Source organism: Wolffia australiana, chromosome 20 (genome assembly GCF_029677425.1).
Source record: "Wolffia australiana isolate 7733 chromosome 20, ASM2967742v1".
NCBI classification, from domain to species: Eukaryota; Viridiplantae; Streptophyta; class Magnoliopsida; order Alismatales; family Araceae; genus Wolffia; species Wolffia australiana.
In genome coordinates, this window is record NC_135854.1 from 7,416,596 (window position 1) to 7,429,584 (window position 12,989).

Sequence of the window (12,989 nt, forward strand, 5' to 3'; positions counted from 1 at the left end):
GGCAGCCGCCACGGACACCATCCACGTCGTTAGGTGGGTGTCGCATTGTCATCGTCAGAAGATCATGATGATACAGCGTTTAACACGTCATGAAGATGTGTTATCATGAGCACGGTGGCTATACCATCATTAAGACGGAAACAACCTTCTCTCTCTCTCACTCGCTCTCTCTCTCTCTCTCTCTCTCTCTCTTTCGACTCTATTTAAAGACATTTGGGTTCTATTTTTGGATATGGGATTTTCTTCTTTGTCCCGTTCTATGCTATATCTTCCTCTTCTCTTCTTCTTGTGACAATATCTCTTCTTCAAGTTCTCTCCTTCAAACCTCCTCTTACAACAATAATGGTTATTTCTCTACTAGTCGATCAAATGTCACTTACGAGTGATTCCAACTAGAGGCATCTAGTATTATGTAAATCATACTAGATAATGTTTGTCCACTGTCCTCAAGGAAAATCACAATGATTCTAGGGAGTACCAAGTGCATCCTTGCAAGCCTTCACCTGGCTTTGGCAGACCCCATGATCGAGCCCCACATCCTGATTAGTGATGACATAGAAACATACTCCATCAGGTGGTGCGATCACATATACTAGAGCTGTTTCAACTCCCTAGTGGTGGTTGTCCCTGTCCAGCAACAAGTCAACCATGTCCTCTTCCGAATAGTTTTCACTCATTATACGAGGGATACAAAAGTCGTAACAGATGGTTCGTCGAACGAACCACAATGTGGACTCGGTCACTCTCAATGGTACATGCCATCTTTACATTACTGTTTCACGGACCTTCTCAGGATTCTTTTTTGCTTAAGGTCCCCTAGCAACACACTTGACTTTGTGGGCTAAAAAGCTATCCTTATTCCAGTACCTCATCTGCTTTATCTTCCTCGCTTTGCATTTCAATTATTCCTAAACTATATACTTTTGGGGCCTAAAGTATCCTTTATATATAGACTCTAGACATCAATTATCCATTGTCCGCATTTCCGAGTGCTGGATATCGTATGCAGATACCATCATTAGCACACCAGTCTCTAAGGTACGTTTGTGTGTGGCCTCTGGACACCAATTTGTTCGTTTATACTCGCAGGAAGCAATCATCTAATTTGGATCCTGGTAGGCTTCCAAAGGAATCTCTACTAATCCTAGCTTTGAGATGAAATATGGACAAGGGACAGTAATGCGAATGTCGGGGGGTTACTGGCACTGCCTCTTGTTGTTATGATTGTCCGCGTGGACGAGAGCTGTTGATAATTAAGATGAGAGGTGGGCATGTGTCTGTCACCAGTAGTCTCCACAGGAGCAAGCGCCGTCGACGAAGTGGTGGAATCGGTTGCCGTCCCGGACACGGATCTCTCTTCGCGTCTCCCCGGACACCCACTTGACGAAGGCGTGGCAGTCGGCGCAGATCCGCAAGTTCTTCATGATCAGGATCGGCGCACCGCAGGGCGTGTTCAGGAGGGCGCACGCCAGGGCGAGCTTCTCGCTGTGACCCAGCAGCGCGTTCTCCTTGTGCTCCTCCTCGACGTCGTGCAGCACGCACCCCGTCTCCGGCACGTAGCCGGCGGCCTTGAGCTTGCCGTAAAACCGCCTCAGCAGCGCGTCCATCTCCTCCGCCTGCGGGTGCCGCCGGTCGCCGGTGGCAAAATACTGCACCCGGTTGCCGAGCTGCGTCCAGCTGCAGGCGGGCTCCTTGGGCACGCCGCGGTCCCGCATCAGCTTCCGCACCTCAGCCACCTCGTCCCACCTCCCCAGGGACGCGTAGATGTTGGACAGCAGCACGTAGTTGCCCGAATTCCCCGGCTCTATCTGAAAGAGCCTCTCCGCCACTCTCTGGCCCAGCTCGGCCGCGCGGTGGATCCGGCAGGCGCCGAGGAGGGCGCCGTAGACCACGGCGTCGGGCTCCACGGGCATGGCCTCGATGAGCTCCTCCGCCTCGGCCAGCCGCCCGGCCCGGCCCAGCAAGTCCACCATGCAGGCGTAGTGCCCGTTGTTGGGCATGAGCCCGTACTCTCTCTGCATGGAGTCCAAGTGCCGCCGCCCCTCCTCCACCAGCCCGCCGTGGCTGCAGGCGCAGAGCACCGCCACGAAGCTCGTCTCGTTCGGCAGCGCGCCCTCCGCCTTCATCCGCGCCAGCGCCCCGACGGCCTCCTTGGCCAAGCCGTGCTGCGCGCAGCCCGCGAGGATGGAGTTCCACGAGACGACGTCACGCCGGGGCATCTCCTCGAACACCCGGAAGCCCTCCACGCTGCCGCACTTGAAATACATGGCGATCAGCGCGTTGGAGACGAACGTGTCCGACTCCACGCCCAGCCGGAAGGCCAGGCAGTGGATTTGCCGGCCGAGCCTGGCCGCGCCCAGGCCGGCGCAGGCGCTGAGAAGCCCCGACAACGCGGAAGCGTTGGGCTCGAACCCCTGCGCCACCATGTCGGAGAAAATCCGCAGGGCCGCAACGGCCTCCCCGGCTTGCACGTAGGCGGAGATCATGGCCGTCCAGGAGACGGCGTCGCGGCGGGGCATTCTGTCGAACGCGTGCCGGGCGTCTTCCAGCATGGCGTTCTGCGACAGCCCCGCTATCAGGGAGTTCCAGGAGACCACGTCCTTCACCTTCATCCCGCTGAAGACTCGCGCCACGTCCCGCACGTCCTTGCACTTGGCGTACATGGTGATCAGCGCGTTGCCCACGTACGCGTTGAAGTGCGAGCCGACCTTCATGGCCAGGGAGTGGACCTGACGGCCCATCTCGAGGGCGCCCAGGTTGCCGCAGGCGAAGAGAGAGGAGGTCAGGCACGAACAGCTGGGCAGCATCCCCCGCCTGTGCAGCTCGGCCAGCAGCTGGAGCCCCTCCTCGTTCTTCCCGTTCTGCGCGCAGCCGGAGATCATGGCCGCCCAGGTGATGGCGTTCCTCTCGGGCACTCTATCGAACAGCTCCGCCGCCTCCTCGATCATCCCGTTCTGCGCGTAGCCGGCGATCATGGCGTTCCAGGCCACCGTGCTCGGCGCCCGAATCTCGTCGAAGATCTGCCGCGCCTCTTCCACCCTCCTGTTCTGCGCATAGCCCGTCAGCATGGCGCAGCGGGCGGCGACCAACTTGTCCGGGTCTCGGGCGTACACGGAGGCGGCGTCCTCCAGCCGTCCGATCTGCGACAAGGCGGAGATGATCGTCGACCACGAGTACTCGTTTCTCTGGGGCATGCCCTCGAAGAATCGCAAGGCCGTGTTCAGGCGGGCGTCGTACCTCGTGTACATGTTCAGGATGGCGGAGCCCACGACGACGTCGCCCTCCAGGTTGGCCTTCGTGGCGAGGCTGCGCAGGCTCTCCAGCAGGCCGAGGTCGCCGGACCCCGTCACCGCCGTGATCGCCGCCACAACGTTGGACTGGTCGGGTCTCAACCCCGAGCGGATCATGCGCCGGAAAACTCGCCACGCGGCCGCGAACTCCTGAGTCTGAACGTAGCCGGAGATCATGACCGTCCAGGAGACGAGGTTCTTCTCGGGCATGGCCTCAAAGAGCTGCCGCGCCTCGGCCATGAGGTGGGCGTGGCAGTAGCCCGTGATCATCGAGTTCCACGACACCACGTTCCTCTCCGGCATATGCTCGAACAGGTGCCGCGCCGACGCGATGTCGCCGCTCTGCACGTGGCCGCTGATCATGGCGTTCCAGGACACCACGTTGCGCTCCGGCATGGAGTCGAACAGCCGCCGCGCCTCCCTGACGCGCCCCTCCCTGGCGTAGGCGGAGAGGAGGATCGTCCACGTTCGAGCGTTCCTCTCCGCGAACGCGTCGAAGAGCGCCTTCGCCTCGCGGGCCAGGCCGTGGTGAGAGTAGGCGGCGATCATGGAGTTCCACGTCACCGCGTCCCGCTGGGGCAATCCGTCGAACAGGCGGCGAGCCTCGACGATGCGGCCGAGTCGGCCGAGCTCCTTTATCCTGGTATTGGACGCCGCGAGGTCGTGCCCGCGCCCGAATCCGCCGCGATCCAGCAGAGGCGCCGCCGGGTCGTCGGGAGCTAGCCCACGGAGACTCCGACAGAGAAGTTGCCGGGTCAGGAGCAGAGGGGGCGTAGCCAGACATGGCGGAGAGGAGGCAACCCTCCGCAGGACGAGCGCCGCCGCCATGAGGGGCGTCGGAAAGCTCCGACGCCGAGAGAGAGTGGCTTGGCCAGTCGCCTCGTCTTTAGCGACAACCCTACTGAAAAACTACGCGATAAATTTCGCTGATAGTACTCAATTACTCATGTTTGAAACTCGCCACTCTCTTCCAAACCCAACCACAATTTGACGTTTCAAACTTTCAGCATATTAGGAATCCACGACCCCAACCAGTATCTAGAGATTTTATTTGCTCCGTATTGCAATCAATTACTTCAAACCTACTTAACGAACATCTCTGGGACGGTAACATCAGTCATCATAGATGATGGATTTATTGTGCCTTAACTCTCACATGTCATGGGACATTCGATACTAGACTTTGATATGTCTAATTAATAGACCTATTGATGATCGATGCGATATCGCAGGGTATTTACCATCTCGAAGAAACTGTTTCCAACTTACATGGTCATACCAGTCATGTTGACGTACTTTATGAAATATTGAAGCAACAAATTTTCCTTTTTTTTTCTCACATTCAAACATGTTGACGTGAGTGGTGCCATTTAGGCAAACATTTTTAGTTCTTCTTAAATAGAAACAGATCAATTATTTGAGTTACATTATCTTTTGATTTTTTAAATTTCGATATTCTAGTGTTGTAGCTCCGGTTGTGCTCCTACATGCCTTGTGTATATTCTTACATGGCGTTACTCGTGGAGATATATGTTAAAGATTTTTTTCCGATAGTTCTATTAATGTTTGATTATTCAAAAATCATCACGTGTATATATATTATCGAAAGATAGGGATACCAAATGGAAACAAAGAAATATGATTTTCATTTGAATGCACAATGCTTTTTATGATTATAATCCATAAATATTTGGGGACTGTTGGAATATCGTGATATTATCACATCTTTAATCCATCATCTCTTGCATTAACATAATTTACATAAATATTTCCTTGATGCAACCTAACCTTAAACTTTACATATTGAAGTTTCCTCACCAATCCCCCGGTCCCTTCAAGACCTTGACCTCCGCATTGCGATAAAAGTAAAACATCATTCTCTCGTTGCATTGGTCTCATTATCCAATAAGAAAGAGAATCACTTGTTTCCCATAAAATTAGTTGCGTTTTTTCTATCTCACGTAATACTATTCCTAATCATGTCTCAGGCCCCCAAGACTAGGGATCACTTCTTTAACATGACATATCACATCTGATTATATCAATTCACCTTCTATTGATCGCTCCAATATTAAGATCATATCACAACCAGAAATGATTGTTGAATAATTTTGGGCCAATCCTCACATTGATGAGATTTGGATCCTGATCGATCTTGATATTGGGAGTGGCAATTCATCCGGTTGTTTAATCGTTCAGAAGCTGTTTATACATTTTGGCTTTTAAGTTTTTTTAGATTTATAGTCATTATTTCCCACACAAAATTAAATAAAGTAGCATATATAATCAGAAATTCACAATTACAATAGAGAGGTAAAATACAATAGAAATTCACATTCAGAATATTTATGAAGCCCATCATGCTAAGACACAGATCTAAAATTTAGAATAACTTTTTTTATGTCACTAATTATGAACAACATGATATAAAAGTAGGATGAACCCCTCCAAGAGACTAGACAATTAAACCATGCAAAAACTGATTCGAATTTAAATACAAATCGTTCAAAACAAATCCAAAACTACATATGCATTGCGCAGGGATAATATAACATTTGAGAAATCATAAATTTCCTGAAAATTCTCAATAATATGAGAAATTTTTTTAAGCGTAGTTATCCATAAAAATACGACTCTCAGCAGTTTTTATAATCATATTGGCTATCGGTAAACATAAATGTGCCTTATCATAATCATATTCTCATACTACTAGATAATATGTTTGTGTTGACTCACTCAAGTCGACTGCTAAGGAAATAAGGAATATAATGGGAAACTCGTGCCCAGAGTGTAAGGTCACGTTCTTTAACTCGAGGCAGTGCGCGCTCAGAGATTGCCCTAAATACAATTCACTCACTCAACTAATTTCTAATGGATAACTCTATTTGTCAAGCTTTAAGACACACACTTTGGATCATGCAGTTTCTTTAATTGTTCACTTTGGCTGTTGAAAAATGTATATGAGTCGCTAACTCTAGCACTCGGAAGGAACTATATTTAGAAAATGCTTCGGAAATAGGGTTATGCACTAGAAGTCCCATAACGTTAGCCATGTGTGGTTTGTAAGTTCAGTCGTCCCATTCTTTCTTGTTCCAACCTGTATTTGAAGAGTATTGATTATTTGATAAGTATTCATCGAATAGGTACGAGCCACTAGCTCGTGATGATAAATATCCATCCCTGTATGGCCGGATAACCTATATCATAATTCCTGTACCTATGATCCAGATATTGTGCCAAACAAAGTGGGCCAAAGACCCACCAAAAGGGATCAGGCCTCCCTCCTGCTCGCACCGACACACCCAGGGAAACTGACTGAGGAGCGGGGAGATTGCTGGCCGTCCTCTCCAAGTGAACACTCTGACGAGGGGGTTTCATTAAATATTGCACCAAATGGTCCGTAGGCCTGTTCATAATCATTTTAAATACGTTTCGTAGAAAGAGACGGAGTCATATCCCCCTTCTTGTCTGCTGTCAAGGTTTGATCTTACTCGCCAACCTGGCCTTCCCAGGCCGTAGAGAGCCGCCCTCGGAGATCAGACTAGTTTATTATTTGCAGTAGGGTCAGCCGCGTTACAATCACGAATCTCGTCTCTTCCCATGCGGCGACGATAGAGAAGGACGCCCGGGGAGGGGAAAAAGAAAAGGTAGACCTTTCTGCATGCGGTAGACAAGCCAAGGGCACGACGGCACCTTCCTGGCCTTTTTAAAACTCCTCCTATCCCCCCCACCATTTTTCAGTTCTTCTTATTCTTCTTTTTCATTATCTTCTGCCTCAGGTGCGATTCTGGATATTTTTCGACGGTTTATCCGCGATTCCGCGCCACCTCGACGACGATTCGAGATTTTTCTCAGAGAGTGAACACCGAAGTTATAGCTCTTGTCCTCCGTAGCCTTCCAGGGTTTAGCGCTGCGCGTCCTTCAGCTGGGAGCTGAGGAACACGTCGCGTGAATCCATACTAACATGCAGCGAAACTTACAAAAGCGAGGCAGAAGCAAATACATTGCAATGTTCATGGGAGAGAGAGATGTCGCCGTCAGCCGGAGAGACAAGGGGGAGGCGGTAATGAGGAAGACGGAGACAGGAGGGGCAGTCTCTCGCCGTCCTCACGAGGGCGTGGGTTCGAGCCGCCGCTCCTGGGCTAGCTCCGGCGGGGAGCGCCGTGGCTCGCCGGAGGCTCCACCACAGCAGTGGTGGACGGGCGGTGGGCGGGCGGCGGCGCGTAGGGGTGCGGCGGCGCTGTAGAGGGGCAGGAACGGGGGCCGGCGGCGTTCCGGCGAGCGGCGGAGCGAGAAGCGGCAAACGGGACAGGTGGAGCGGTGCTGAAGCCACATGTCGATGCACGACACGTGGAACGCGTGCCCGCAGTGAGGCAAGACTCGCAGGACGTCCTTCTCCTTGTACTCCGCCAGGCACACCGTGCACCTGTGTATCACACCGCCAGCGCCTTAGCTTCTTCCTCTTATTCTCCACCCTTAAAGCACGCAAAACCAGACTCCCACAAAAAAATCTAGATTTTTCGTCTACCACTTTCCCTCTCCGTCCTAATGGTTTTCGCCGAATCAGAGGTAATTCATAGAAAAATCGACCGGGCGGATCTTAGAAGCGCGAGAGGATGAATTAAGGTTAACCGAGCAGCCCCTTTGAGAAAATAGAAACAAGAAATGAGATGGAGATGCAGTTGCTGGGAATTTACTCACAGTGTGTCCTCGTCCAGCAGCAGGACATGATCACCGTAGTTCTTCGTCGGGAAATTCTGCACCACAACGGGCTCCAGGCCGCGGAGCCCCCGCTCGATCTGGTTTGCATGAGAAGATCAATCAACGATCAGTCGGGAAATTTTTGTCGCCTCCGATGAACCCAAGATAAGCGAAAAATTGGGAAAATCCCCAAATCTCCAAGGCCATCCGATCGCTTGAAAGTAAATTCCAAGGGCGAATCCACCTCTCAGCCGAGACTAGGCGGCCCGGGGCGGCGGGGAAATAAGGGGCGGTGAGAAGCAGACACATAACGAGGGTTCAATCGACGGGTCCAATATACGGATCTATGGATAGATGGACGATCGTTGGACTTTTATGGGAACAAGGGAGTTTAATTCGAATTTCCAGAAAGATGATAGCTGGAGGGGGTGGGGAAAAGAGCGTACAGTGCTGAGATCGGATCTGGACGCGACGAGGACGGCGGACCTCCTGGCGGCGGAGAGCTGGATGCGCGCACAGATGAGCCGCGTGCAGACGAAGACGATGAACATGGAGCTCACCGCGAAGCCCACCACCGTGGTCACCAGATTCACCCCCGACTGAATCATCACCTCACCTCGTCTCACGTCACTCTCTACCTGCTGCCGATTGAGCCCGAGATGGCAAAGTTCCCGCTGGACAAAATTCGTGTAGGAACCAGGAGCCGAGATTAAAGAGAGAAAGAGATCATCTACCGCCGGTGTCCCCCCCACCTCCACGCCAGGCGACTGCCTCGAATACCCCTTTCATCAATCTTTCTTCTTTCTTCTTCTTCTTCAAATCATCCTCTCTCGCTACTCCACTCTAGCCTACTCTACTCTACTAAGCTCTACTCCGCGAGAATTTTAGGTGGACGGGGAGCGGTCAGCTCGAGCGGGATGAAGGCTTCCTCCTCTTCTCGCTCGCTCGGGATCCCTCTTCTTCTCGACGAAGAGACGCATCGACAACGAGACGAGGGCTCCGATGATTGTTCTCCCCGACTGTTTTCCCAAGGGAAGAGAAAGGGTCGATCTGCGGCCTGGTGGAGACGTATTTTTGCGGCGCTCTAGACAGACCTACGCATCCGGCATCCGACGGCCCTCCGTAGGCCTCTCGCGCATCATCTTCATCATCCCCTCGTCATCATCGTCCCCCCCCCCTTTACCACCCATGGTTGACTTTGAAGCGTAAGACTGGAACCGGATAACGATGGATCGGGGAAAGCGCCGCCTACCGCGATTGGCCCCGCCCTGAAAGGGGCCGACCAGGCGTCAGCTCGACGCCGACCCGGCCTGCGACGGTAAGCGCGCGCGCGAGAGAGAGAGAGAGAGAGAGAGAGAGAGATATCAGACTAGACTCATAGACTGCAACGGAAGAGAGACAGACAGATACATGCATCGATAGCTATAACGGGGGAAACAAGCGCGGGAGAGGAGAGAAGGTCAGGCGGCGGTGGAGGGGTCGGCGCCGTCGTGGAGGGCGCAGCACACGGTGGGCTTCTGGCCTTGGTACACGCGAATGGGCTCCCCCGTCGACACGCTCCACAGCCTCGCCGTCGCGTCGGACGATGCTGTTCAACCAACGATTTTTAATACGGGGTTTCCGTCAATCGTTCATGCGTGCACGGATGCATTTACGATTTACGAAGGACCAAAGAAAACATCAACACATCACACCTGTGATCAGGTACGCGCCATCCACCGAGAAGATGCAGTCCCACACCCAGCGCTGGTGCCCTGCGATCAGTGTGATGTATGAGGAGGGAACCATCTCTCTCTCCACTCATGCGCATGTCTATTATGTATGGCACATAGAGTATGTTCCTACACATATATATATATATATATATAGGAGAGAGAGAGAGAGAGAGAGAGAGAGAGAGAGAGAGAGAGAGAGAGAGAGAGAGAGAGAGAGAGAGAGAGAGAGAGAGAGAGAGAGAGAGAGAGAGAGAGAGAGAGAGAGAGAGAGATGCTCGAGCTCACCAACGAGGGTTCTCTCCAGGGTGAAGCCGTCGACGTTCCATATCTTGACGGTGTGGTCGGAGGACGCCGTGGCCAGATACCTGAGAGGAGTTGCGCCACGCTCGCGCGTGACTGCATTCAGGCATGTGTGCATGCATGACCGCTGGACCATGATAAGGGGTGAAAGAATACGCACCGGTGGGGATCGCAGAACTCGGGCGAGAGAAGGCACTTGAGGATGTACCCGTCGTGCGCCTGCAGCTTGTGCAGCGGCTCGAAGTAGGTCGTCAGCGCCTGCCAAGGAGAGGGGATCCACTGCGGTCAACCCTCGACTTTACTGAACACATGAATAGTCAATCGTTGACTGTAGGAGACCTGGGCTCCTCGCCGTAGCCGCCAGACGTAGCAGGTCCCCCGGTTGTTTGCCGCCACCACGAGGCTCCCGTCCCACATCACCGACAGCGACCGCACCGCCGTGTCCACCTCTGGCACCTGCCACGTACCCTATTCTCAAACACAGTAGGGGAGAGAGACCACTCTATATCTGAAGATATAAAGAGAGAGAGTAGTATATGCATACAGATAGAGAGATAGAGAGAGAGGGAGAGAGAGAAAGCAGTATATATACATACAGAGAGAGAGAGAAAGCAGTATATATACATACAGAGAGAGAGAGAGAGCAGTATATACATATGGAGAGAGAGCAGTATAGAGAGAGAGAGGGAGAGAGAGAAATGTATATATAGAAAGAGAGAGAGAGCATTCTAGAGAGAGAGAGAGCAGGGGCGGCCACCAGCTCGCAGCTGCAGGAGTTGGCGGTGAGGTCCCAGACGCGAATGTTGCCGTTCTGGTCGCCGGAGATGAGCTCCTTCTGCGAGAGAAAGCATGGAAACTTAAAACCTGGAGGGGGACGCAGAGGGAGGAAGGGAACGTCGATTGATGACCTGGTTCGGATGCAAGACGACGGTGTTGACCGCCGCGCGGCTCTCGTACTCTTTCTGGCAGCCCGGGGCCCTGGAAACCAAGCGCAGATTCCATTTTCTCTTCCACCCAGTGAATAATGACTCGTACTTCCTGTTCTTAATTTCTAATTCCGCGAAGATGATAGAAGATGAGAGAGGCGAACCTGAGGTCCCAGATTTTGATGGTGCCGTCTTCGGAGCCCGAGTACATCCAGTTGCCGTCCGAGTGGAAGCCCACCGCCATCACGTTGTTGGTGTGGGACTCGTACGTCACCACCTTCTCGTCAAGAAGCAAACATCAACAGTGTTGAGTTTTTTTGAGTTAAGACTCTGAGAAGCGGAAGAAGGAGGGTGAGTGATTACCGGGTCAGCCCTCCCGGAATTGACCTCGAAGAGCTTGATGTGGGGGTTGCCGGCCGCCGCCAGGTATTGCTTGTCCGGCGTTATTTCGAGCCTGTTCACTTGCTGCGCCCGGCGTTCATCCATAATCAGTAGACGCAAGGAGATGAAGGACAAGGCCAAGGGCTCACTCACAGAATCCGGGTACTGAATGGAGCGATAGCACCGCCCGCTTTTCGCCTCCCAGAACCTGATCATGTGATCGTATGCTGCAGTTGCGAGGATCACCGACGGCTGGCTCATCTTCCCGAATCTTCTTTACTGTCGTCGACGAAGAAACAAGACCTTCATCAAATTTTTGGAGAGTTGGAGACCAACATCGCACAGACGCCTAAATTGATGTATCTTTAGTTCATGCGATCAAGAGGCATCGAAAATGAAGATGAAGAAACGCCCAAATCAGATAAATAAGCTGAGATCAAAGCTGTCTCTCATTCCTTAACACGACAGTAGAATTCAGACAAGTTTTGATGGGAAAGCATTACCAGAGGTGCTTATCACGTGAACACATTAAGGAAGACAACGAGCGACTGATTCCTAAAAGGTAGAAATACCGTACATCGGAGAGAGTGATATCACAAAATCTCAAGGACAAATCACCGAACCCCTCTTTAAGGCAGGAAATTGGATAGACCGAGAAGCGGAAGCACATGTCGACGGACTGATCGATGGGCCGATGGTTGAGTGGATGGATAGATTTTGTTGATTGACAGAGGCATTGCTCGAAATAAACGACGGCCAATAAGTAAAAGAAAGCTAATAGCAAGAGGGCGAGGGGGGCGGGGAAAAAGTTCGTACATTCTAAAGGTCGGATCTGGACGCGGGCCGGACGGCTGACCTCCTGACGCCGGAGAGCGTGATGAGCGCTAAGATGAGGCGGGCGCAAAAGAAGAAAACGAATCATCACCTCACCGCAAAGGCCCCGAAGTCGGTTACCAGATTGACCTCCGGCCGAGTCATCACCTCGCCGGGTCTCCACTTGTGTTCACTTCGTGGAAGATGAAAAAATCAAGGACCCTGAGAACAAAAAGAGGGGACGATCATCTACCGCCGGCTCCGTCGCAGATACCCCCGTCGCCGAGAGGGACCTAAGTCCTTCCCCACCCTTATCTCCCACTACAGCGACCTCCTGTCGTGCTCGGCAACATTTTTAAGCGGCCGCATGACGCGGAGACCGACGGCAAAGCACAAGAAATCCTTCGCCTCGCTCACGGCGCCTCTTCGACTGCCTGCTCCGTCGCACGGATCTCCTCGCTCTGTTTCCCTTCTCTTCCTCGCTCGGGCACTCAAGGGTGTGTTTTCACCTGGAGGATCAAAACTTCAAATAGAGTTTATCTCTACCGAACCCTATTATCGTTTATGCTTTTCTTTACATTTCTTTATCTCGGGATTCTGTGAAGATTTTGTGAATTTAGAGCTCGGATAACATATTTGGAAATCTGTGGATGCTTCAAACCACGGGGTATCCGGACTGATGTCATCTTTTCATTCATTTTATTCATTCCGATAATGGGAAAGTTCCTTAATCTTCCCTTTTTTCAGAAAATTCATTTCGTATGCGAGATTTTTTTCCCTTACAATGGGAAAGATATTAAGATGACAAAGATATTAATAAAAAAGCTCGATGGAGGTTATTTTTAATACTCAACGATTTGTTA

At 51.9% G+C, this 12,989-nt stretch overlaps 3 protein-coding genes and 1 long non-coding RNA gene across 5 annotated transcripts; 1 reads left to right on the top strand and 3 right to left on the bottom strand.

Moving 5' to 3' along the window:
* Positions 1-1,130: 1,130 nt before the first annotated feature.
* On the bottom strand, positions 1,131-4,437 carry LOC144716127 (putative pentatricopeptide repeat-containing protein At3g13770, mitochondrial). Its single transcript, XM_078591180.1, has one exon. The coding sequence runs from the start codon at positions 4,116-4,118 to the stop codon at positions 1,281-1,283; it is 2,838 nt and encodes a 945-aa protein (XP_078447306.1). The 5' UTR covers positions 4,119-4,437; the 3' UTR covers positions 1,131-1,280.
* A 2,046-nt stretch (positions 4,438-6,483) lies between these two features.
* LOC144716353 (uncharacterized) lies at positions 6,484-8,832 on the top strand. The gene is made up of 2 exons (XR_013584885.1): positions 6,484-6,937; positions 7,070-8,832. It is a non-coding gene; the product is annotated as an uncharacterized LOC144716353 (long non-coding RNA).
* On the bottom strand, positions 7,194-9,147 carry LOC144716352 (E3 ubiquitin-protein ligase Os03g0188200-like). Its single transcript, XM_078591471.1, has 3 exons — positions 8,438-9,147; positions 7,992-8,089; positions 7,194-7,716 (listed from the first exon to the last, which is right to left on the bottom strand). Exons 1-3 carry the CDS (start codon positions 8,597-8,599, stop codon positions 7,398-7,400), a joined length of 579 nt encoding a protein of 192 aa, XP_078447597.1. The 5' UTR covers positions 8,600-9,147; the 3' UTR covers positions 7,194-7,397.
* Positions 9,148-9,355: 208 nt separating this feature from the next.
* On the bottom strand, positions 9,356-12,646 carry LOC144716351 (target of rapamycin complex subunit LST8-like). 2 transcript variants are annotated; one of them, XM_078591470.1, is made up of 12 exons: positions 12,239-12,646; positions 12,130-12,172; positions 11,467-11,592; positions 11,296-11,397; positions 11,097-11,209; positions 10,915-10,984; positions 10,764-10,841; positions 10,346-10,462; positions 10,167-10,264; positions 9,992-10,071; positions 9,686-9,745; positions 9,356-9,579 (listed from the first exon to the last, which is right to left on the bottom strand). In XM_078591470.1, exons 3-12 carry the CDS (start codon positions 11,572-11,574, stop codon positions 9,452-9,454), a joined length of 954 nt encoding a protein of 317 aa, XP_078447596.1. In that variant the 5' UTR covers positions 11,575-11,592; positions 12,130-12,172; positions 12,239-12,646; the 3' UTR covers positions 9,356-9,451. The 2 variants fall into 2 exon arrangements, with proteins under 2 accessions (XP_078447596.1, XP_078447595.1); XM_078591469.1 differs by having other exon boundaries at positions 12,130-12,645.
* Positions 12,647-12,989: the final 343 nt, after the last annotated feature.

Excerpts from the sequence above, each read along its gene's own strand:
- LOC144716352 (XM_078591471.1), bottom strand. The coding sequence starts at position 8,599 with ATGATTCAGTCGGGGGTGAATCTGGTGACCACGGTGGTGGGCTTCGCG. Across the intron at positions 8,090-8,437 it reads CCAGATCCGATCTCAGCACT|ATCGAGCGGGGGCTCCGCGG; the intron begins GTACGCTCTTTT and ends CATGCAAACCAG. Across the intron at positions 7,717-7,991 it reads CTGCTGGACGAGGACACACT|GTGCACGGTGTGCCTGGCGG; the intron begins GTGAGTAAATTC and ends TGTGATACACAG.
- LOC144716351 (XM_078591470.1), bottom strand. The coding sequence starts at position 11,574 with ATGAGCCAGCCGTCGGTGATCCTCGCAACTGCAGCATACGATCACATG. Across the intron at positions 11,210-11,295 it reads ATTCCGGGAGGGCTGACCCG|GTGGTGACGTACGAGTCCCA; the intron begins GTAATCACTCAC and ends CTTGACGAGAAG. Across the intron at positions 10,985-11,096 it reads ATCAAAATCTGGGACCTCAG|GGCCCCGGGCTGCCAGAAAG; the intron begins GTTCGCCTCTCT and ends CTTGGTTTCCAG.
- LOC144716127 (XM_078591180.1), bottom strand. The coding sequence starts at position 4,118 with ATGGCGGCGGCGCTCGTCCTGCGGAGGGTTGCCTCCTCTCCGCCATGT.